Below are 26356 nucleotides of genomic sequence, written 5' to 3'. Positions count from 1 at the left end.
GCTCAGAGTTAGAACAGTAAATACTAAAAATTTTGGGAAGAGATGTGAAACCTGCTGCTTCAGGGTTTAAGGAAATCGGTAAGTATAAAGGGTAGGAGGAGATCTTCATAAGGGGCGGATTATCCCAATAGCTACTTTATATCTGGTTTCTTGAACCTCTCTTTAAATCATAATGTGCTGGCCAATGTCAGAAACAGGACCCTGGACTAGAAGTTCCATGTGTCTGATCCAGTATGACGATCCTTATGTTCCTATCCTCCCACCATTAGAAGCAGAAGACTTTTAGTACACCAAGCACCATTCAAAACCACTATCTACTCCATGTACTACCCCTAAACCTACTCCATGATGTACCTTCTACATCATCTTCAGCCTTGTCTACAACACAAAGATTAAAAGCAGATTGAAATTAAAATAGTTTAAACGGGTTTAGTTAAACTGGTACAAAAACCTATGCAAACACACACTCATTTGGTTGAAAAATGGCTTGTTTCAGTTTACCTTAAACCCTTTTCTGATCAACTTGCACTAAATGATATAAGCCAGGTTTATATTGATTTAAGAATGTCCAGACAGCCTTTTGCTCTGTTTAAAATGAATCAATATAAAAATCACACCTTAGTTAAACCAGTGCAACTCTGCATGGAAACGAGGCCTCTCTGGACATAACTGCATGCCCAATTTATATGAGAAAAATGCCAATAAAACAGCCTCCTGCACAGGTATTTTTCTTTTAAAACTGCTTTAGTCTTGTGTTGTTACCAGCTAACAAAGGATTGTGAAGGTGTTAAACTGTGCCTACACTAGGTGCTAATTGGTATTTCAAATCAAGGTAACTAACAAATTACCTAACTTGATTTCAAAAATATCTTTTTGGTAGTCAAGGCAGGGCCAGTTAGACTTCTTCCCAGCCCAGCAGGACTAGATGCTGAGAGTGTTGGTGGAACCAGTTGCCTGCCTACACTAATGTTTCCAGTGTTGCTAGTATCTTCCTCACCGTGTAGACAAGACCAATGAGCACTACTGACATCAGGTACTGAATCAGAAGCACACGAAGAAATCCAAAATGTTCAGATATTACTTTCTGCCTTTAAGAGCAAAGCTTTTGATCAAGATAGAAAGGCTCTATAATTTACTTTGATTATGAAGCAAAGCAACAGTGTACTTTGGTTACTAATATAATCCCAAGCAGCATTTGCATCACAGTGGCGCTTTTCTATGTGGAATGTAGAAGTGTCATTCAAAATCTAAATTAAACCCTACTGCACACCACCTACTGCTTCTCCAAGAGATAACAAAATATTAAGTTAGATTTGTGAATGCCAATAAAACAACACAGGCAAAGAGATCTGCAAGCTAACTGACAGAACTAATTTAGAAATGTTCTTTGATTACAGGATGTGCCCTTCCTTAGACCCCCCCCCCACCACTGATTCAAGCTTGTATACTGTTTTAGTTTTCACAGCAACAACTTTCAACCATTCATGTCACACAGCCAATGATAACGACACGGAGAAAGCTTCTGCATTCCTTGAACTTTTAGCTAAGCTAATAAGTGGTTGACCACTTCAAAAATGTTATTAGCAGGCTCTGGCAAGTGTATTCCTGTCACATTACTCAGATCACAATGTTATACACACAATACACAGATTCACATACAGTATATGCGGAAAGTAGTATACATTCATTCTCAAAAGAGGTCTTTATGCATATAGTAAAATATGTCAAATTGACACTCACAGGAAGAGGGCCCAAATCATTAGGGTTCAAAGAAGCTTTTGATCTCAAATGCACTGGAAATTTCAGCCGTGGATCTTCCTGTAACATAAATACAGCACTGTAATCCATAAAAATTTAAACCACAAAGATGCTTCTTATTTACAGTTATAATATGGCCAGTTAGATCAGAGCCAGTTCACTATTTATTAGTTTTCAGGACGCAAAACAGGTAACAATAGTTGTGTGGAAATTCGCTATTATAAGATATTTCTATCAGCTTATAAAAGACAGTCAAACCAAACTGCAGAGCTAGTATTCCATGTAATAAAATGAGGCACCTAATTGCTTTAAATGAACGGGCTCTCAGTTGTATTAAGAGATATTATACATTGTATGGTAATACTTTATGTGAATGCTTTATCACCATTAGTAAGTCAATATTCAATCCAATAATACTTTTATAGCATGATAAGTTGCCATGCAAGCACTGCCAAAGTGCAAACCTTCACGCAGCTATGAAAGTTACATACAATAAATCAGAAAGGGATTCACAATGTGTTTGTCTCCATTTGTCATTGTTGTCCATTCTTGATTCTGTCAGCTTGCTACATAGCAAGCATATGAAAGCAAGTCAAAGTCCATATAATGTACATACTCATACAAAAATGGAAGAAGGGTTTTTTTTTTTTTGAAGGCAAGAGATGGTCAGCCCTATGGTACATTCCTTTTTAAAAGTTTTGCACTTGGCCAACTCAAAACTAAGAAAACTGTGTGCGTCTCAGCTTTTACACTGTATTCATTACTATGGCATCAGAACATTTTCTAGTAGAAGTAGCTGACAATTTTGCCCTAGAGTTTTTCATATTATTTTTTAATTGGTATATATTTGCAAGTCATGTCGAAGGCCAGGTTTGGGAGTGTATTTTCTTTTCATCTCAATTTTTTTCTCATTGTAGTATTTTTTCTTTCAGTTGCTAACAAGATAATAGCTGTTCAGTTCAACATTATTTAAAAAGCAGGAAAGAGAAGGAAAAACATATCTTTTTATAGTGCCTTCTTTCCCCAGGCAAAATACAACCTTAACCTCACCATTTGCCATTTCATGATGAAACCAGCTTCAATTCTTTATTCCAGATGCACACCACAATGGTGTCACAGGTCCCTATTTACTGAATTTGTAAACATGCTAACTTGTAGTGTCTTAGTTCCTGGTACAGAATTTCTTTTTTAAAATCGTCATCACTTTACAGCACAGCTAACCGGGTCCAGGAATGCTCATCAATTAACAAGAAGCCGGGAAACCAGTTTGTCCATGTTAAGATTTATAGTTTCTAATATTTGTGTGGGTTTCAAGTATTGTATTCAGGTTTGTGTTTTTCCAATGGCATTTTTAATGGCAAAGGGAGCCATGATGATGCAGGATCTCTTCCCCCCTGGGTATTTCACTTTCTGGATGTGTACGAAGTCTTCTGGGAGCAGGGCATTCTACAAGAAGGCCCTTATCCTTTGGAATGTACCCTCTGCATTGTTTGAGACAGCCTGAATCTATTGATGTTCAGGAGACAAAAAGAAAGGCTCATCTTTTTTACACTAGCTTTTAGGGAGGGAGATGCTGCTTGGCAGTTGATGTTTAGGAAGGGTGGAGTATTTCTGTTTTCTGCACTGTATGGTTTATTTAGTGTTTGTTGTATCATGTGGGACTACTGCTGGATTGTCTCTGTCTATAACCAATTATAATTTAAATAACTAATGGGGGGTTTCGAGCAAAATAGGCATCTTTCTGGTTTTTATAAATTTAGAGAGAAAAACTAACAGATCAGGCAGGAGGCCATCTCTCTCACTTATTTTGGAAAAAAGAGGAAGAGGAAGAAGAGCTTCTTATGTTCGTATCACTGTACAGACATTAAATTAATGGCTGCCCGGATCCAAACAGTATAAATAAAATACCATAAGCAACAATCTAAATAAAACAAAAGCCCATGGAAAACAAAGATACAAAAATATTTGGGCTTACCTGGCTTTACCCAAATACTGCAGCATTAAAACTAACAGCCATCATTAGAGGCTTCTAATGTGGATAGTGATTACTTGGCATCAGCATGACATATAACAAATAAAAGTGCATGGTATTTAAAATTAAATCCAACCAGCAGCAATTACACTGCAGTGATGATGTGGAAAAGCTAGAGTATTTCATTACTAAGCTAGCTCAAATTACTCAAGTCATAGCTTGGACTGACAAGGCACAGTGACTCCATATGCTAATCCATTCCATTTTTTCACATTCACCCTCTATTTCTAGAGTTCCAAATTCAATATGAGGATTTGAAGTCACGATGAAACAGTACAAGTGTTAGAATTAAATCACATAGACCCTTTGTCAGTGACATATAGTGTAGCTAATTAAAACGACAAAAGTTAGCAAATTCAGATCTAAGGCTAAAAACTGATGGACTCTTAATTCATATTGTTGCATATAACTAAAACCTTTGCATTAAGGCTTGAATGCTAGCCCACATAATGTAGTCTTACCTGAGTTTTCTTTGAATGTTAAATTCCATTAAAAAAGAAAATTATTTAAAAAAAAACATGATTGCCAAAATAAATTGACATTGTACTAATTTATTTTGTAAATACATAATTGTTAACTTTAAAATTAATTTGCTGAACCTCTGAAGACATTATAGACCAACAAATAATTAGACAATATTTATAAACAGAGACAGTTAACTCAGGGTATGACTACACTGCAAAAACTCCGTGGCACCGAGTCCCAGAGCTCTGGTCAAGTGACTTGGACTCGTGCTACAGCACTAACAATAGCAGTGTGGATGTTCCCGTTGAGGCTGGCGCTCAGACTCTGAAACCTAGTGAGAGGTGTGGGGGTCTCAGCCTCAACGGGAACATCCACACTGCTACTTTTGCCTCATAGCTTGAGTCAGTTGACCGGAGTCTGAGACTTGCTGCCACAGGTTTATGGGTTGGGGTTTGTTTTTGTTTTGTTTTGTTTTTTTGCAATGTAGACATACCCACAGTAATCACTCTGACATATGGAGAACAGGTATAATTTTTTAAAATTATTCAACATCAGGCATCATATTAGAACTATTTTTAAACCTCAGGATGACATATCAGCCATTTATTTATTTCCCAGAACAATAAGATATTAGACATTATTATTATTTATTAGGGCTATGATACACAAAAGCACTTAACCATGTGAATGATCAATCATATTTTTATTCAGCAAAGCACTTAAATACAAGACTAATTTTAATCTGTGCTTAAGTCTTACCCAAGTCAATGGGAATTAAAAACACCCTTAAGCACTTTGTTGAATTAGGTGTAAGTGCTAATGAGAGCACAGGACAATGTGCAGATAGTTCCTGGATCTGAGATTAGAGTTCTATAATGATTATGGAGGAATTTTTAAAAGCACAAATGGAGTTAGGTGCCCAACTCCCAATGAAAATGAATGGGAACTGGGCACCTGCCATTTGTGCCTCTGAAAATCTCTCCCGGGTATTAATATGTTGATACAAACATATTCCTAAATTTCTATTGTTTAAGCAGAAACTGATTTTTTGACTTCTACGTGCACAAATATAAGTATCTCAAAGCAGTTTTATGTAATTCAAATAGCGAGTGTTTTTAAAGGGGAAAAATATGTGTCCCCCAGCTGAGTCAGTACACACAACTATGAGTCAAGTTGTAAGTATGAAAACGAAGTAGACCATTAAGTGTAAGTATTTTGAACAATAACACTATAATAAAAATGGGTGACTGTATAATCCAATGTGCTTCTAGAGTAGAGAGCGATAATGATGTGTTCCGACAGCAACAAACATCAGTCTAAGAAACATGGCTACAAGGGATCCAGCTAACTCCCAATCCAAAACTCACAAAGTCATCCTAGGGTAAAGAAAACATTATTCTGAGAACAAAATTAACAATGAACCACAAAGACCTTACACTGAAGTAAAATCAAGGATCCAGCTAACAGAATTAGGCAAGGAAAATCAAAGTTAAAATTCCAGGCTGATACCCTGTCCTTAAGGATGCCTAAATTCTTCAGCAGACAGTATATATCATGCATAGGTCCAAGAAGTATGCAATGTATACACATAACCAGATAAATGAAGGATGGTGAACTGCCGAGAACATTATTCTCACAAAGCAAAAAGAAAATGGGCAGTTGAGTCCCCTGATTCTCCATTAACTTTTAAAAAAAATAGTTTAGCTTCTCCTATTTTCTTTTTTAACATAGTATGCAATAAAAAAATTAAAGAAAAATGCAGTATACTGATGCAAGGCAGATAACATAGTACATTCGTGATGACCGAAGAACATTTATGATGATCATTTTAATGCGAGAGCAGTGAAAGGGATATTGAAATTTATTAAAATTACGAGAGAGCCTCAAACCTAAGCAGTGGATCCAAAACACTTGGGCCAGGTCTACACTACCCCCCTAATTCGAACTAAGGTACGCAACTTCAGCTACGTGAATAACGTAGCTGAAGTTCGAAGTACCTTAGTTCGAACTTACCTTGGTCCACACTCGGCAGGCAGGCTCCCCCGTCGACTCCGCGGTACTCCTCTCGCCGAGCTGGAGTACCGCAGTCGACGGCGAGCACTTCCGGGTTCGACTTATCGCGTCCAGACTAGACGCGATAAGTCGAACCCAGAAGTTCGATTGCCAGCCGCCGAACTAGCGGGTAAGTGTAGCCAAGGCCTTAGGAAGAGTGTGTGCCTTTGCCAAACTCACTCAAATTTTGCAAATGGGACAGTAGCTTTAGAATGGGCTAAGACAACACTCTAGATTCAAACTCTGGGGTGTTCTAAATCTTGTTCGGGATTTTAAAATGTAAGCCTAAGTAAAATATCTTTGTTCAAAATGATAGTCATGTCCACCGGTTTGTCAAATATACAGTGTATAGCACAGTATATAAGAGGCAAAGACGTACTAGAAAAAGATGTGTAAATCCTCTAACAGCAGGACTAGGTACTACAACAGCCACTTCAGGATGTTCATTTGTTAGGTGTGTGACTCTTAAACCTTTGTACTACAGCAGTGCCCACAGGCCGCAATCACATTCGTGTCCCAATTGTGCTAAAGACAAGATATAAGTACACGGAACAACAGCAAGGAAGGTATACAGGAGGGAAGACAAAAATAGCAAGGTAAAAATATCCAGAAAACACCAACAGATTTAAAATTTTATAAGCTACAATTTATCTTACCCATGTGGTAGTCTTAGTATTATGATCAATGAAGAAGGGCCTGCCATTTGGAGCTATTCTCATCTCCCAACCAGGTGGCAAGAAGCTCTGTGTCACTTTGTGTTGGGGCTTAGGAGAATTATAGGGTGATGGCTGTGGAGACTGTGGATTGGAAAGGGTGTCCTTGACAGCTCTGCGCACAGGCGAGTCCTTGGCAAACTGTGGGAAATGAGCAACATTAAGACTCCACAAATCTCACTTTATATTATATTATGAACAACACTTGGTATCATGAGCTGAACACATTTTCAATGGGGATACAATTTACAGGAACAAGGGGTATCACCATCTCAGTCACTAATTTATTTTAAAATTGGCTGCTCCTTGTTACATAATACGCTTTCATTGCGAAGGTCATGGTGTTTTATCACTTTCCTCTCCCAGAAACAGGGCTATTGTAGCTCAGATCTTAGCTACCTTTTTCTACTGCCTCTTTATAAATAACAAAAACCAATTTTATATAGAAAAATACAGGCACTGCTTTGCTGTTTGCATGGCACTGTACGAGACAAACATTTTAAAGCAAAAAAGTAGATGAATAGAAGGCAGCGTAAGATACTTCAAATGCATTTTTCATCAATTAGGAACTGATTTCACCAACCAAAATGTTTAAAATAGGCATTAAGCAAGTTCCTAAAATAAAGGGAGGTTCAAACTATTCAGACCAGTTTCTAACTACAGATAGTGGATAACATTTTCAAAAGTGTCGCAATTTCATTGACTTTCAATGAGACTACAAAACCTAGCAGCCAGACTTCTAAAGGTATTTAGGCACCTAAAGATGGCACCTAGTAGGATTTTCAAAAGTGCATACGCATTTAACTCCCAGTGAAATCAAGACACTTCTGAAAATGGGACCTGGGCACTTTTGAAAGTTTTACCCATTACCCAATACAGTAACCGCTTAGTTTTAACTTTGTTTATTGCCTTGCTGAGTAACACTGATTATATTTTTAACAATATATTTACAGATCAGCAAATGGAACAAATAAGTAGATTCTGAAGCATGATTTGTAATCAAATATTTTTACATTTACCTCTATTATCTTATGCAATTTCTAATTCAGATACTTATAAATCTTTGATTTCACTATTGAGTATACAAATTAGTTTTTCTACATAATTCATAATACAGGTATGGATTAAAAACTACCATTCTGGTAAGTTTGGTTCCACTTTCAAATTTAAGTATCTATTCTGCAGGAGTCAAGAATATTTTTGCATATTTCAGATGCCACTTCTACAAGGAGATTCACCTGCTCTGGGTCCAGTGGAATTCCATTCCAGCAAAAACATTTATGCAAGTGCATCACTTTGCATGATCAGTGCCTTACTTACTAATCTTACATACTAGTGTACTTCAGTTTATTATCCAGAAGTTCTCAGGCAAGAACAGTGATGTTCAAGGATAGTAAACTGCAAATTATTATTAGAGGAATACATTTACAGAATAAATAACTGACAAATTTTAAGATTTGGTTGCCTAAAATTATGGTCCCAAATATATATATGGCCTTTTTTCAGAAGTGCTGAGTGCCCACAAATCCCACTGAAGTCAATGGGCATTTCAGACCTTTGAAAATCAGGCACTTATTTGTAGTTGTTTTAATATGGATTTAGAACCTGAACTTTAGGCATGTAGACTTGAAAAGTTTAGCCTGATGCCTTTACTTGTATCATAGTCCACAAAAACCATTCAGGAGAACTTTTTCCAATGAAGAAAGCTGACAGCTAAGTCGGTCACTAAATCCAGGAGATATCTTCAAAAGCACTAAAAGGAAATAAAAATATCCTGCTGAAAAGAATGAAATACAAAATCAAAAGCTTTGAGATATCCTTACTTCAACCACGACTTTCCAAACTCAAGCGACACAGCCTTTATTTACAGTTTATTGCACTTGCCTTTCAAAATAATTGTTTCAGCTTTTGAGAATATTTCTAATTTGATGCTTTTGCAGCAAGAAGTTACGGTAATGCATGTACTACAGGATATGCACACACAAATGAAACAAACTAACGATAGCAATGGAGAAAGAATATTCCCCACGCCACGCAAGGAGTGTGAGAGTTGAGTAAGAAGAATTAGGCAGTGTTACTGTACAAAGTGAAGATGCATGTGAAAAAAACTCCAGAAGAAAATATCATCATCAAGAAGCAAAGCTAACAGATCAGGAGAGAAGAATGTGTTGGCTGCAAAATTGGAATGAAAATAAAAGGTCATAAACACAACAGAAAGAATGAGAAGTCAGGACAGAAGTGATCTTTGTCACATGAGACAGGACTTCTTACCTCAAGTGGAGCAGATAAAGTTACTGTGGGTGAGCTGAGGCTACGAGGCCGCCTTATCTGAGGCTCACTTAGATGGTTGTTACTGTTTGCTGCTGACCCAACTGCACCATCTTCTGCAAGCTATTTCAGGGGCAAGAACAAGTTAGCTAAGTGTCAGTTTATCTGCCGTTAGGCTGTTTAAAAAAAACAAACCATCAATACTCTGTTAATCCTTTTCTAAATAAGCTTTAAATATATTATTTCAAAGAGCACGTTCAATAGAATTAAAAATGATTCATGCTTTAAATAATGAACTGCTTAGACAAGAACAAACTACTATAAATGGCTTTATTAGAACACAGATTAAAATCCTCATTTTGAATTTGATTCTAAATATGTCTCTGAATATATTTACTCTCTCTCTCATTTCTCACCACTGCAGTTATAAACTCAATTTATATCTTTATTCTGGTCCTAAGAGATATTTAGCAAAAATAATCTTTATCACCATAAATCTTCCTGGTTAAATGTAATAACTTTATTCTAAATTGCCTTTGCACTGCATAGACTGTTTCTGCTTAAGAACCTTAAAACAGCTTTTCAAATGGAGCTAGACCCAACACATTTTAAGCATTCTGTTGTATTTTTTAATTTCAACAGCAAACTCCATACCTGCATAATGGGCCGAGTCCAAGTTGTGGTTCGATTGTTATGATTGACATAATATGTACGTCCCTTAGCATCTTTTCTTTCTTCCCAGCCTGAAGGTAAGCCTGGTGTAGTATGTACGTAGGCCACTGATGGCTGTTTATGCAAAAAAATTGTGTATCATTATTTTGTGGTAGCTTGAAAAAAATGAATTATCTTCAGAAGAAGTCTACTTATGCAATTCTTACAATCAAATACAGTGGAAAATTTTGAAATGCATTTCTTCAAATTTCTCTCTAACACAGGCTCTCTTTTTCATATATCTGCCCCAACACCCTCCTCCCTTCCACACGCAGGTCTTCTGGTTCACATTTGCATAGCTACAGACACTTTGTTCAGAAAACAGCTCAGCTTCCACGTCGTGAAACTAAAGGAGCTACAAAAGAAACAGGAGACTACACATTATGATAGGAACTGCTTTCACTTTTATAAAAAAGTTTTCCCCTTGTTAGAGGTAGTATTTATTCACTAAAGTTGATATACGTGAATCACTGCTAGAGAGGCCACGTAGCCTAAAGGAAAAGTCAAGAACTCCTAAATTCTCACTTGGGCTCTCCCATGGACTGGGTAAGCAGCCTTAGGTCAATCACAACCCCTCTCAGTTTCCACCTCTGTAAAATGGAGGGAATAAATAATCTACCTCATAGGGTGTAGTATAGATTAATTCGTTATTGTTCAGGCAACAGTTTGTAAGTGCTAAGAAAGAATGCAAATAGATTCAGGGTTGGAAGTCCTGCTTAAATTTTCTGAGACTCAGTATCCACCTTAAAGATAAAGCCATGGTCGTGCCCTCCTGCAACTTCTCCCCAAAATACAAAGTGACGTGTGTGTCATCAGTATGGGAAAAGGCATTTCTTCCACTGTCTTCCCCAACTCCCTTACTATAGAGGGTTTATTAGCAAGCAATGGAAAATGAGGACATGGCTCTAAAATGTGTTAACATACAGATAATGGTGGTGCAAGCAAGACCAGACTCGAGAGCTAATCCCAAGAGTGACCAGGAGGAGGCGCCAGACAAGTGGTGAGGGTGCATCCCGTCACAGGTTGATACGTAGCTGGTGTAAACTGGTGTAACTCCAATGAGCATCTGACCCTTAGTAAATTTGTATCGTGTTCACTGGGTTAATTATTTTCAGGAGACCTTTCTGCTGAAAAGACCCTACATTTTGTAGGACAAGATTCTGGCCTCTAATTAATCCAAAGGTATGTGGTGAGAGACCTGAAGAACATGCAGGGAGTCAGCAGTAGCCTTTCAATAAGCCTAGACTATTGACAGAATCTTTAAATTCTGGAGTTTCTTCTTTCTTATGACAAAGTTTTGATTGGCGGGAGAATGATGAAACCAAATGTCTCTATCAGAAGATCCGGAAAGAGAAAGCAAGTGCCTGAGCTTAATTGTCTTGTCAGTTTCTATGTAATGCTTTATTTTAGCATCAGTACCACTAATCCCTTAGAAGTAGGCAGCTTTCTAGCTATAAGAAAGTGTACTAAGGCCCCTTCTTACAGTAATCTGCTTTTTATAATGGCTTTCCTTGTGTGGACTGCAACAATAAATGTGGAATTATCTTATAGATATGAAAGGACAAATTACTTCCCCTCACAGAAGTCAAAATAAAAATACTGATGTTAAGGCAGAGGAGCTGTGCCAGCATTTTATTGGACGTGGAAGCAGAGCAAGGTGGCTAGGGAGAATGCCCGTATTTAAGCAGTTAAACTTATTCTGTTCATAGCCTGTGAGTTTCACATTGAGTGTTGTAGTGTTGATGTTATAACAAGTGCCAGTATCTGGATTTGGAAGAAACGGGGCTGACAGCTGAGCCAGAGAAAGAGTCTATGCTCGTGTCCAAGCTGCACATAGCCATTGTGCCAGTTTTAACACTGTGTGTGTGGGAGGGGGAACCCTGTCTGCTGCATGCAAGGGAAAATTTAAGAGCTCTTTTAAGCCTGTTTGGATAAGAGAAGATGAGACAAGCCTGTTTCTAAAAGAAGCCACATTAAAGCACCAAAACAAAAACATGAACAGAAGAAAGGGATTGTAAAGTCTTGCCACTGCCTGACAACCTGCAGTTGCTGCATATAATTGAAGTAGGCGGAAAAACCCATGCATACGCTCAGTTGCCCTTTATTCTAGAGGAGAGATTCCTCCAATGCTCATTTACGCTGTGCAATGACGCCAGACATTTAAGGCAATTTCCCAGCACACAAGTCAAAGGTCCATATGCACCTTGAAGATGGAACATTTCTTACATCTTTGACATTCTTTTCAGATGTTAAGTAAAAAGGGAAAGAACGGATTTGACAAGCTCATCATGCTCTTGCTCCATATTTAGACAGAAATCAGACTAGAAAGGTCTCATCTTTGCTTAACAGCATAGGGGGTGATGTTGCGATTTCAAGTAAGCCATGGAAAAGGTACACAACTAAAGAAAGGCGCAAGAAAACATGAGGACTAAAGTATTGTAGGGGGGAAGGATTTTCTGCTGGTTCTCAGTGTGCAATTTTCCTTACTTATTGTGTAAAAAGCAGCAGTTTCTTTAACTACTGAGATTCCATTTACATTACTGCCAGTTCTCATTCTGATGCTTTTGCCAATAGCAAGAAATAATGGTGGAGATCAGAGGTGAGTGTTATCATGCGAAAACTGAAGAGAGGAACATGGTGTCCTTCAGCACATCAGGAAGCTAAGGAAGCAAAGGGACAGAGCCTCTGAAATTCTGCACTGAACTACTTTTCATATACTGATACCTCAGTACCAGGGAGTATTTCTTATACCAATGCCTGATCTCAGGTATCACTAAGCAAGGATGTACCAACAGCATGTTTTGTGGGCATATAGGCAACATGCAGGGTCAAGTGCCCCCCCAGATTTCTGCTCAGCCTGTCGGGAGGGAGGGAGGGGAAGGACCTCTGTCCCTCTCCCATTGCGCCTGCCCCCTGGCACATTCAGTCACTGTCCCTGGCAGCTGGGCCCAAGCGGGAGCGGAAGAGGCGAGATTGAGCTTCTTCTTATGTCAGCTGAGGGTGGCTGCTCCAGGTTGCCGCTCTGTGCAGCACAGCAGCTGCCTGTGAGAACCCGGAGCCCTCTGCCGTCATGTTTCCATCTCCCTCGGCCCCCCCATCCCTGGCAGCCAGGGTTTGGCAGGGAGTGGAGGGGGTGGGGCTGCCACCTCCCCAGGCGGACTCTCTCTCAGGCAGCTGCCGTGCTGCACAGAGGCAGCGACCCAGAGCAGTCACCCTCAGCCAGCGGGAGAAGTGGCTCCTTCTCGCTGCCTCCTCTCCCCACCTGGACCTGGCTGCCAGGGAGAGCAGCCAAGTGAGCCAGAAACCGTGCAGAGCCCCCATCCTCCCCACAAGTAACTCTGGTGGGGCAGGGAGAGCACAGCAGTTCCTGGGCTGGGTGCAGGACTGCTGGGGAAGGTGCCGGGAGCAGGTTCCCTGGTCTGTGCCAGAGGTAGGGGCATTGCTCATGCCACCCCTGCTGAGCTCTGGGAAGACACTGCTGCTGTGAGTCTCCCTGGGCCGGGACTGGCCCCAGCCATGCCCAAAGGCATGTGCTCCCTGCCCATGTGGCCCCAGCCCCCCAGGAGCTGGCGGGATTGGCTGCCCTGGCCCAGGAAGGTGGGGCTGAAAGTCCCTCCCAGTAGCAATACATGGGGCAGTCAGATATCCCCCCCTTTACATTGTGCCCCCCCAAGTATCAGGAGGCACATGTTGTTCATGAGTTTTAAATCCTAATAGTTCAAATGAGGCTCAGTTCTGCAAGGTACTGGATACTCCTGTGCGGTACGGAGAAGCTGAGGTCAGTGGGAATTGAGGGCTGTCGGTACTTTTTCAAGATCTATGTATCACGGGCTTGATCTTGCAAAGATATCACAGTCTGGAGAAGAGGCTGAGAGTATATGCTGTCATGTAGTCGATGACAACGGAGAACCATCCAGGAGGTTCTATAAATATTGAGCTCTCATAAAAAGGGAAGAAGTCTGAATATAAGAGAGAGGTAATGTACATGAGTAACATGATGAGTAGCCCTTTGAAGACTTTTTCAAGACAGATCGATAAATAAAGCCAACCAATTTTTTGGAATAAATTAGACTGAAAATTACTGAGCATCTTAGGACAGGTGGAACCTAATTCTTTTTAGGCAGACACAGATATTCTATTTTTGGAAAGTATTCCACCTGATTAAGTCTGACAAAAGACTACCACCTGCACAGAGGAAGGGGTAAGATAATTCTTAACAGGAGGCAAACCAACATGTTAATATTAACTGCTGCTTGCTGTATTTAGTTTAAAAATTCACCACCATCATAAAGTGTTATTCTTATCCTACAAAACTGGTGAATTGTTCCCCCACTGGTTAAAACTGAGGAACATTCAGGAGCTCACATGCATCACTCTTCTGGAAATTCAGAAAATATGTATCCCCTCTGTTCCAATTCAGTCCTCGTTATCTGTATGTGAATCTTACAAAATATATTTTGCATTTTATACCTTGATATAACATTTAATTTCCCTTATATGGTGGAAATGCTTTTTGTGTAATTCTGACTTTATTGAATTATTATCTGTTATGGTATTTTAAAAATCTTCAACTTTCCACATAAAACTGACACAGTAAACAGTATTTAAAAACTAAAATGCCAAACATGATAACTGGAAAACTGTAACGAAGAGGTATTAGTAGGGTGTATCATGGAAGCAGCTTAATGCAGCAGAAATCATGAGGTTTCACTGATAGAAAAACACATGGAGTAATTGCTTAAATGAAGGAAATGTAAATGTCTTATAAGAAATATCACTACTGGATTCTTATCTATAGAACACTACAGCATTTATGTTCAATTTAAAGAGAAAAAAAAATCCATTACCAGGTATGAAAGTCATTCACAACAATAATGTGGCTGAAAGTATAAGAAAACCCTAGAAACAATTTAAATCATTTATACCTACAGAGGATGGAAGGAGGCAAACAAATTAAGTGAACTGCATGATGCATGGCAGATTACATTTAATTTCATAATCATTGCTATCCCCCTGCTTCAATCACTCTGTGCATAACCACCTTGAAATCTAACAGGTTTAAAGTTTCCCACTTGTTTTTTCTTGCATTACTGACAGAATATTGTATGCAGGCATGAGGGATTTTATTAAATGTTTATTTTTCCTGTTAAAAATATTGTGGCATCTAAATTTCCAGTTACTTTTGATAAAACACCCACCAAAGAATTTAAGTTTGATGCTCTACAGATTCTGCACATGGGGCATATTCTGCATGAGGCCTGAGGTAAGGCTACATAGCTATACAGATACCTGTGTGTTCAGTAACATCACAAACCTCTCAGGCCTGATTCACCATCATGATTACACTGCAATCTAACAGCCTCTTTTTTGTGTAGCCTTATAAACAGCAACTTGTGTTGTACATTCACCCTTTTATAAAATAAATATTGTAAAGCAAGTTGAGGACAGTGGAAAATGATTGTCCCAGAGACTGAAAAAGTGGATGACAATGCACTGTGGGTCACAGTCTCTCTCTGTCGCCCACAGATCCCTGTTGAAATCCAAGGAGTATTAGTTTTCCTTATTTAAAGCTCCAGCAACATATTAGTCAGTAGCTCTTTCATCTGCTCTACCCTCTGATCAGATTCCCTATCAGTTCCAGAACTCTTCTTTGAACTATTACAATAGCCAGTGCTAAGAGAATTCTCTCATTTAAGGGCACATGCTTCATGTGGTTGAGCTGAAAAATGTTGTTTTAAGTCCGTTAGTGAATATTGCCAACAGCAGGTTTGATTTACAGGGAGCTATGAGGACAGAGTCACAAAGGAAAGAGTCACTAGAGGTGGAACCATTAAAGTTCACATGGCAACATGTCTCTTCCTTTTTATTGTCTCCTCACTCCTTATAAACTGAATCCAGTTACTGGCAGCATTCCTTTGTAATATGAACTTAGGTTTGCAAACCAAAATAGAGACTCAGAGGCAATTCATTTAAAACACATTAAATTAGAACTTTCAGTTCTCTTTACCAGTGCTTTATGCATTCTCAGCGGTAAACTGAATTTTCTTTACTGGTTTCCTTTCATAAGATAAATCAGAGATGGGAAACACTTATTCAAGCTATCTTGATTATCCTCCTGCCATTTGTGATAACTAGTGCTTTGTCCAGTCTAGTTTTACCGTAAAACATTTCAAGGGAAAGTATTCAGTTTCCTCTGAAGCTTTCAATAAAGCTCTTAAAAGCATTATGTATTTACACACACACAAATATACATCAACACACATTCAAAGAAGCACCCACTTTACATAATCATGTATCAAATTTTGCTCATCTTCTGTAATTGAATTAAGAGAAAAAGAAGGCCCCCTGCAATACAATAGACAGATCTCGTATCATTACACTGTACATTAATATTTTGCGCATTAATTTCTAAGTGCTATCTAAACACTGAAGGTCTACATTGGTATGGTAAATGCCAAATCAATATGAATGGAAAAATTCAACAAGAATTTCCTTGTACTATGCACCAATATATTTAGCTATCACAGCAACACCGTATGCTTATTTTGGAATACAGTGGCATTACTGACCAGGCATGCACAGAGTAGCTCTAATCTGAATTCAGGTTTTAGTAGAGGAATATAAAATTGTACAAAACGTGTGTGTAATTAATGGAACTATCTGCCAACATTACATTAGAAATCAATATAGAACATTTTGCCTGCTTCATGTAGCTATTAATCAGTTTTTCCACAGATATCAAAGGCATTTCCATGTTTATGAAAGGTATTGACACTTAATTCAAGGTACATTTCCTTAAAGTTCAATAAAGAACCTATACAGTGCCTAACACAACGGTGCCTTGATCCCTGAATTAGGGCCTCATGCTACTTCCACAACAACAAAAATTAAAATAAAATAAAATAAAATAAAATGGTTTTCATTGGTGCACATATATATTTATAAAAGCTGAATATATTTATTATTGGACAATCTACTTGCTTTAGATTCACATTTAATCAGATTGTAAGTGTATGGGATAGCTTCACAAACGACAATGTATTATGAAAAATGGTTTCAGGATATAAAACTTCCAATTTAAACATTGTAAAATATTTTCTTGAACCATTCAGAGTCAAATATCCAGCACTGGGCTAGTTAATGACAACAGGAAAGTAAAACTTGGTAGTTAACAAAGACCATATACTAACTACATTGAGAATTACATGGGTAAACCCCTCTGCCTGCATGGTTCTCAAAGCAGGATCCAGGCCTAAGAATAAAACTGAATTAGTCTAGTGTTAAGTCAGTGCAAATGGTAAGTGCCATATTTAAAGGGTCTGTTTGTATAATCTACATTGCAATTAGTATTGCATTTAAAAATTAAGTGCTACATCTTTCAATTTTTGAGCACTAGTCAATGATATTTACTGAGTATCATTCTGTTTAAAAATCAATTGCATTATAACCATATCTTTACTGTATGCTAATATTACTGTGATATTATCGTATACTTGAAATAATTTTTTCAAGTGTAAAAGGTGAAAAACAAATGTTAAAATTTAGCTATGGTTTCTGAAAAGTTTAGACCAATACACTGCTGCTGTGTGAAAAAATGTCCAGTGTCATAAAAGATGCTAAACCCAACCCATATTTAATTTACAGAAAGTGTTTGATAAAGAGTATTATTACCGTTGGTTCTTCACCACCTGTGACAGTTGAAGAACGAGCTCTCCTAGATGGACCACTCTGCTGTTAAATGATAATTAATGTTACAGATAAGTATGTTTAGTGATGAAGGTAATAGATTATACTCACATCTTCAGGAATAAGGAATCATAGCCATTCTCTCACACTTTGTAATGGAAAGCAATTAGACTGAAGTTACGTTAAATAAAAGACAGCAGCAAGGAAAATGAAGCCATCAATCACTGATAACCCAGATGAACATATCACTTATAAATTCAAAGACTGAGGCACTAGTCTAATAGCTGTGGTGCAGGGCTCTCTATATACACTAGTGCTATAATGTAAGGTGTTTAAATAATTACTTTTTCCAAACAAAAACAATTTTACATCTTCAGCTCTACAAGCATAAAGCGCAGACATTTAGAAATGAAGAAGCAATTTTCTGGCCAGCAGTGAGTGCACAGCCCTGTGAAAAGTCAGAATCATAATAATAATAAAAGAAATTGGTGTTCCAAGTTTTCTGTAAGGAGCAATATGTTCCAGGACAGACAGCTTAATTAGAAATAAAGTAAGGGTTTAGTTGCTAGAAGAAAAATGACTGTTAGTTCAGTAGAGATTGATGATTGGTTAGATCAAGTATGTCCCAGTTTTAAAGGAATGCTTTTTATACTGCTGTTTTGAGCACCTAATTTCATTTAGTAAACATTTTAAAACAATAAACTGAAGGAAGAGTCATAACAGAGCCTAACCTTATACACCAGTTAAAACAACCCACAAACCACAAACGACAGGAGTGAATCAAAAATATTGAAAAAGTAGACGCTCGCGGGTACAGATTCCAGCACAAGCCAATCACTTATAGTAGAGAGAAGAGACAGTTTAAGTATGCTTTTGCTGAGAGCCATAATATTTTTAATGCAGGAGGGTAAGTAAGTAGCTGGGTAGTACTTTACATACATTGCCATTGAACACTCACAGAAACATCTATTACTGCAAAGCCACCATTTCATCATGACATATATAGAATCATTAGATACTCTCCAGCTTTCTGGTGAATTAATAAAAATAGGAAAAAAATGTCAACTGTTTAATTACAAATTGATATAAAAAAATTAGCCAATTTAAAATTTAAAATGGCAGAATCACACCAATTTAACAATAAAAAAATGACAACGTAAGCCTTCAATTATTCATATTTTGTTATTTACTGAAGAAGCAAGTTCTAATGATCCATTTCATTCGTATGTCCATATTTACAGTTCCGGTTAAAAAAAAAAGGGGGGAAATATTTCTGCAGAAAGTTCTACAGGAAATATTGTTATTTTTTCATTGCAATGTCATCCGTTATGAAATATTCTGGCCAGCCATAGTCAAATGCTGATCTACTTCAATTTTATTATAGGTCATTTTATCCGTGTCACCACCACTTTGCCCAATTCTATGGAAAAAAATGTAGAGCTTGGAGGACATCAGCAGTAAAGTGCTACATAAATATAGAGTAAAAGAGAACCCAAAGCTACCTTTCCTGTTTAAGAACCATCTTGGGATGTGGATCCTTTTCCTGTTTAAAGGGATTCAGTTAATTTCTTAGCTACTATATTAGGAAAACTTGACTTGTTAACTTATATCATATTGGTCAGAAAATTATTGTGACTGTTAGATTTTGGTTTTACATGGCCCTTCATAAAGGGGATTGTTAAAGCTGGGTGAAATACTAGTCAATTTCTTTTTATTTAAATTGGCAACTGACTTGCAACATGCTGCAAATTTTTTCACATTTGCAAAAAGTGTTGATTTCCTCACCGCTCCCACCACCTCTATGGGTATGCGCCTATTTCTTTTTTGTGTTACGTTTCTTCCCAGGCCAGAAAAGGTTATGGTAACACTTCTGTGCAAATTTTGAATGGCTTTAAATAATACTGACACACAAAAACAAAAACCCATGCACAAAACAGTCCATGAATTTTCAAGTATAACAACCGCTATTCTCCCCCTCCAAAAAAACAAAAAAGCGACCCTCTGCCCACCTCTCAAATTTAATAAAAAACGTCACCAATTTTGCCCAATTCTAATTATATAGCTACCTGTAAGCCCAGGCATAAGTCTATTTCAAAATGTGTGCATTTGTTTTTCAAAAAAAAATAGCACTGGGCCAAATTCCCTCTGCGACACGCAACTCCAGATTGCAGAGATATAAACGAGGACAGAACTAGATGCATGGGCTCAAATCCTGGCCCCAATAAAGTCAATGGTAAAACTTTGATCGACTTCAGTGAGGCCACGATTTCGTCCACTGTCTTCAATCATCTTGAGTTAATCTTTTTGTAAAACAAGTATAACCGTATTACTTTGTTGACCTATGCAACATGATCTTAATTTGGAATCAGTTACCGATTGGTACAGTCATATTCCTACCACCTATGTATAAATATTCTGAAGCCATTGCAACAGGAAAAGGTTCCACTCAGAACCAAAGAATATTTAAAACAAAGCATAGAAGAAATAAAAATGAGCTTTGGTTTACCAGTGATAAGTGAGACTGTTCAGCAACTGCATCTGTTACACTGCAAGATCTCAATCTTGAAGAAGGATCTCTCTGCTGAAAGAAAGGAGAAACTTCTAAATTGTAATGCATTAAACACATGTGGAAATTCATTTCTATTTTTCAATATTGCTCTCGGAGTTCAAAATAAACCAGGCTTGCCCTGCAATCTCCATCTCCTTTATATTTCTACATAATCTTGTGTCACAATCAAAAACCATTCTCTTAAATTCTCAGCATTTCACCCTTGGCTTGTTTTGGACTAGCCGGGAACAGGAAGAAGTGGGCCACACATCTCATCCTATTATTTAACAGTCAAGACATGGGTGTCTTACGGACAGACTTCAAGGAAGGAGGGCTGGCTAGCTGGCAACTTCTCCGGGAAAATACACAGCAGATTAAACAGTCCTGTAACCGGCAGCAAGTTGGGAAGGCTGACCCCAAATGAAATGCTGAGTGAAAGTCCCATGGTGCTTCTGACAGTCTGTTTCTATGCAGCTTCAGAGGAGAGACCTCAGGGAATATAGGATGGGACTGGGCAGTACAAAGAAAAATACAAACCTTTGCTTGACTCTCTGGGGCTCCAATGCAGCCCCTCACTAACCTATAGGATGGAATTCACTCCACGTGAAGAGTCTACACAAGATTCCCTGCGCCAAATAAACGCTGCGTTTGTCACCCACATAAGGGCAGGGAAGGGTGCTGCTCCCACACAGGAGTGTGTAAGTGGATCCAATGCCCCCATTACCCTGTGCATTGAGGGCGGAAAGCTCTATTCCAGAACATATGCTGGAATAGCAGCTATGGTGGGTCTTTGCTGGAACCCAATGCCCTGGTCATGGATTGGTAGGATGAATGCATTATCAAACATACTCCCAAGAGTCAATTCCTACCTTAAAATAGTAAGAACAACTGCAGGTGTAAAATGTGAATTCATTGTATACTGACTGCGACTGTGTCCACACTGCAATGGAAGTGATGATTTGCCACCTGAATAGACATATCTGGGCTAGCTTTAATCCAGCTAGCATGCTAGAAATAGCAGAGAGTATGTACCCAGGGTCCTGGGTGAGCTTGATCAGCCTATATTGAAGCCTGTGCCAATGCCTTTTTACTGCTATTTTTAGCATAGTAGCTAGATAAAAGCAAGCATGGGCATGTCTACCCGGGCTGCAAGTCACATCTTCCACTGCTGTGCAGACACAAGTCCATGATGAAAGTGCAGTTAATAGTAATATGTAATTGATATCAACTCAGAAATTTAACACAGAAGTTGACCAATTCATTAGGAGGATTAGAATAGATATTACTCTTAGCCTTCTGTTATTCTGTATAGGTATTTATATTGTATCCATCACAACAGTATCGGTAGTCATAATAAACATTACAGGTGGTATAATAAAGAGACATTTAATAACTATTAAGCATGTGCTCTGGTTATCTGTGTGTGCTGCGCTCCCTCTTTTTTAAAAATCAGGTTTTCCTATGTTTTTTATCAGCTGCTACTGGATTTGGTGGAAACAGAGACACTCTTATCTACAGACAGGTACCTACCACTTGAGCTTTGCATGGCAGTGCAAGCTTCTTCCTGCCTTAAAGAATTGGTTCCTTTATTAAGACATGTGTATTCCCTATCAAAAAAACAGCCTAGCAGCACACGGCACTATCATAGTGGGTAAAAGACTGACGGGGAACAGAGTCTGAACTCACTGAAGACCAAGATCACCACCACAAAGTTCGTAATGGTGGTCAAAGGGTAAGAGCATCTGTGATCTTAGAAGTCCTCCTCCCACAGGATTTCTGAACCACAAATGAAAGGAAGCCTCAAGAATGCAATACGTAGCATGCCCAGCTCTTATGCTGGGGGAAATCTCTGTCTGTCTCTTATCTATATTTTTTGAAGATAAAAATCTGAGTTTACTAGACTGAGAGTCAAATGGATTATCCAGCTTTCCAGGTGAATCCGAAGATTACTGACTTCATTAAAAAAAACTATTTTGACAATCATAGCAATTAAATGTCTCTTTACGTAATGCTAGACACTGGTTCCCATTTCTGCAAAGGGAACTAAGGCTTTAACAAAAACACCCAATACCATAAGACTCATGATTAAGGCCCCACTTAATTTGCAATATTGAGGAAATTGCAGCTCCTGCGATATTAGACTTCCACCGCAATTTTGATTTTAATTAGCTTACTTTGGACACTATTTTACAAACAATTTTGCATGCGTTTTATAAATTAATGGAGATATCCTATCTCCTAGAACTGGAAGGGACCTTGAAATGTCATTGAGTCCAGCCCCCTGCCTTCACTAGTAGGACCAAGTACTGATTTTGCCCCAGATCCCTAGGTGGCCCCCTCAAGGATTGAACTCACAACCCTGGGTTTAGCAGGCCAATGGTCAAACCACTGAGCTATCCCTCCCCCTTTGCAACAAACACTTGTTTCCTTATTAGTACAGTAGAACCCCATTTATCCAAGCTGATAGCAGCTAGAGCTTGGGCTGTCAGCCATGCACATTATTGACTAATATAGTTGCAGCAAAATGTCAGATATCAAAAAAATTAGCAGGCATAACATATTTGAGTGTTTATATTGTTCCAGCATTTTTTTCTTAATCAAATAGGACTCTCTAGCTTTTCCAAATAACCACAATTAACAAAAGATCCATTATTACTTTTCCATGATTTTCCGTGTCTTGCTCACAACTCAGACAAAATTATTTGACAACCATCCCGCAACTGAAATAGGGTCTTACTCACGAGATAACTGCGAGAATTGTCAACACTAAGTGTGACACAAAGTAATACTAGTAAATGACTGAATTGTATTTCCAGGCTCCAGTCACGTGACATAGGTCAGGATTACAAAAAACTGCACCATATGGAGATCTAACAGTTCTAGACACTTAAAGAATTACCCTTTGCATGCATGGACCTCAACACAAGGATTTGGGCTACAGTGCAGCAGTGAGAGTGAGGGTCCAAAGGTTGCACATTCCCATCCCCTTTTTATTTAAAATGGGTCTCATTTTAGAGCTATTGTGAGCTACTGTGAGGGGGGAAGGGACTAGTTTATTGATGACCCCCAAAGAATCACCCTGCTTGATCTTTAAAAATACTAGTGCTAGTCCCAGTCAATTTTTTACATGACACGTAAGCCTGAACAGGTGGCTTTCCCTTTCCCATGGAAATTGGCTTTATAAACAAACTGACTCAAAATGAAACACAAATTACGGCCCTAAGCCTTCTCAGATTTGGCAGCAACTAGGGTTCCTTCTCAAAGACTGTTCTTCCCAGATCCCCTCTCTCTGTTCAGACAGCCACTCCAATCTCCCTTATACCTAGAGTAGGGTTAAAGGTTCACCTGCAACAACGGACCAGGGCTCAGCAACACCTGGCAGGCTCAACACCTGCTAACAAGGTAGGTTCTTAGGATAACACTGCCTCCCTGTTAAAAAACTCATTCACTTTATAATATCCCCATATAGCGTACTAGCGTCACACACTAGCATCTGGACTTTAGATTCAAGGCATTAGGCCTAGTGTCAATAATTTTTCTATTACTCATGAGAATTCCATAAGATGGAAAGAAAATCAATCAGCTTCAAAACAACCTCTTACTTGGAACCCTATTCTCTCTTTCTAGCATCAGCAATGCTCCCTCTTAACTGAATTAGTGCAAATAAGAAGCCTATTAATTTAGCTGACAAACACTGTTTGTGTGTCAGCTGCTTTCTGGATACCTTATTGCATTGCTTTTCTATATCGTCTGAATGAGATTGCAGGTTCCATGCATAGAAATAGATCTTGGGTATTTTTAGACTGTTTATTTGCACAATTCATATCTCAGACATTTTATGCAGAGGACAACTGGCAAACAATATATGAATAATGGAATAACTGAACTACAGATATACAAACTATCTGGCCTGTTTAAAGAATGATTCAGACTGACACTCCCAGGTGCTATGGGAATACAAATAAATAACAACATAAAGAAAGTTAATAAGGTGCATCTCAGAACCTCCAGTCTTTCCCCAAAAGATACAATTTTTGATCTAACAAGTTTGAATTAAGAGTACATACAAAGTGAAAATCAGTTTTTTAAAAAGAAAATCTCATTTTGCTGCCACATACACTATGTGTGGAACAAGAATTATTATTGATGTACCTTAATTTAGACAATTTTTTCAGTCAAAGCTATTGGTTCCATGTGGCTAGTCTCCTGTCCCCAGCATAGAGTCCCAATGAAATCAGTCGGTATCCACAAAGGTACCAGGCCCTACCATGTGGTTCTCACTGCAGGATTGGGGTTACAGAGTCTGCTAAACTAGCCCGGAGCTGACATTCAAATCATCATAAGACATCTATTCAAATTAACTCTGAGTAGAATTTACATCTACTTAATTTTGTAAAGTAACACTTAATCAGAACGTATCTCAATTTAGGTTTCTTATCTCCTGAATGATAATAAGATGTCCTAGGAGACAACAATATATTCAGTTTCCTATGTTCGATTCAATATTTACCATTGTTTATTTTATCTGAGAGACATGAAACATTCCCACACTTGCAATTATATTATTCGTCCACCATGATATGATCATGATCATCAATTTGCCTTGATTATAAGATACTACAAATACAAATTATAACTTTTCATCTTACTAAGGAGGGCGAACATATACAAATCTTACAAAACCCTGAAATTTCATATTTTACCACAACTAAACAGCTCCAATTATATCTTATTTAAGCCTTTTAATATTTGATCCAGTTCAAATTGTGAGGTCTTTTCCAAGTTCCAATTTAAGAGAATAGCACTTGTTTTAAAATATATTACAAACATACACTGAAGCAATATCTTTTATTTGTAAGATGACCATTACTGTAACAGTGCTCTAAAGCTAAGATAATTTCCACTAGTAGGATTTAAAAAAAATTTATCTCAGTGAAACAAATTACAAAATCGATAATAAGTGTAATATTTTAATAAAAAATGCCTTAAAATTTAACCAAAATAGATTAAGCTTTCCTTCATACGAGTGAAACTTGGTAAGTCTGTTTAAGTAACGTTAGTATTGTTTGTTATTTTTAGTACTATGTTGAATGGTGACATTCTGACCATATCAAGCTGTACAATCAAATTCAAAGGGACACTTTCAGTTGAAATTTTGCATCTGCTAAAACCGAAGATCAAGAGATGTGTTTCCACATTTGTTTTTAAAATTCTAATACACACACCCACACAAAACCACCACACACTGACATCCAAATAAATATTCCACAGTGGTGTGCAATTCATCTCAACGTTGCAATATTTTGCCAGTACTTGACAAGCAGACATCAAAACTGACAAGTCTATTTCTAACTGAACTGCAAAAAGCGAAGAGTAAAAAGTAAATAGGATTTTAAAATATTCTGTTTTAATAATCAAAAGGTGATATTTAAAAAAAAAAACATACTATAAACCAGATTTGTTTTTAAAGACACTAGATAAAATTCTGGCTCCAATGAGGTCAATGGCAAAACTTGCATTAACTTCAGTGGAAACAGGATTTTATCCACGGTCTACAACTGTTTAGAAGATACATGCATATTTAATAATAATTCTTGCTCTTGTTCAGCCTCAAATATGAAATTATGGGACAAGATTGAGGTTATTAAAACGAGAATCCCAGCCCTCAAGTGTAAAATAATGCTTGATTCATAATACCTTCCAACTACTACCTACACAGATGGATGATTCAGACCATATCAGACTTAAAGTAACCAAGGTTAGTTCAGTAATATATATGGTGAGCGCACTGCTTACAATCAAAGAACCAAATTGTTCCCCATTGGAATCAGGAGTGACCTGAAGTCTTCTGTTCAATTCATCAGACAGCTCCTGAGGACTGGTCCGAGAGACTGGAGAAGCCGGGGGTGGTGGCAGTGACAGGCTTAAGGAATCTCCACTTAGACTCGCTTCCTCTGAAATGGTTTCCCAGGGCTGACAAAAGGAAAAAGATTATGGCAAGTTAGACACGTGAATTTGCCCAGCTTTGGAAAAAGCACCTCATTCACTTTCATTCCACCTAATTATCACCAGAATTTGGCTCAGGCAGCTACCTCAAAAATTGTGTGAAAACATTGCTGTACG

At 38.1% G+C, this 26356-nt stretch overlaps 1 protein-coding gene across 32 annotated transcripts in view; it reads right to left on the bottom strand.

The window, feature by feature from the left end:
• NEDD4L (NEDD4 like E3 ubiquitin protein ligase) overlaps positions 1 to 26356 on the bottom strand; it is a 348035-nt gene that overhangs the window by 42164 nt on the left and 279515 nt on the right. For 16 of the 32 annotated variants that reach the window (XR_010602118.1, XR_010602116.1, XR_010602117.1 and 13 more), the window contains 7 exons: positions 26030 to 26206; positions 20192 to 20266; positions 17671 to 17730; positions 9943 to 10074; positions 9292 to 9411; positions 6964 to 7161; positions 1741 to 1818 (listed from right to left, as the gene is read on the bottom strand). Coding sequence is in view for 27 of the 32 variants with exons in the window: in XM_065598799.1 (XP_065454871.1) it covers positions 1741 to 1818; positions 6964 to 7161; positions 9292 to 9411; positions 9943 to 10074; positions 17671 to 17730; positions 20192 to 20266; positions 26030 to 26206 (840 nt within the window). In the remaining 5 variants the exon portion in view is untranslated. The remainder of the gene's footprint in view (positions 1 to 1740; positions 1819 to 6963; positions 7162 to 9291; positions 9412 to 9942; positions 10075 to 17670; positions 17731 to 20191; positions 20267 to 26029; positions 26207 to 26356) is intronic. The other 16 variants (XR_010602120.1, XR_010602119.1, XM_065598808.1 and 13 more) reach the window with 3 other exon arrangements.

This window comes from Chrysemys picta, chromosome 6, assembly GCF_011386835.1.
Source record: "Chrysemys picta bellii isolate R12L10 chromosome 6, ASM1138683v2, whole genome shotgun sequence".
Taxonomy (NCBI): domain Eukaryota; kingdom Metazoa; phylum Chordata; order Testudines; family Emydidae; genus Chrysemys; species Chrysemys picta.
Note: the sequence above shows the minus strand (reverse complement) of the source record. Positions and strands in the feature narration are given on the sequence as shown.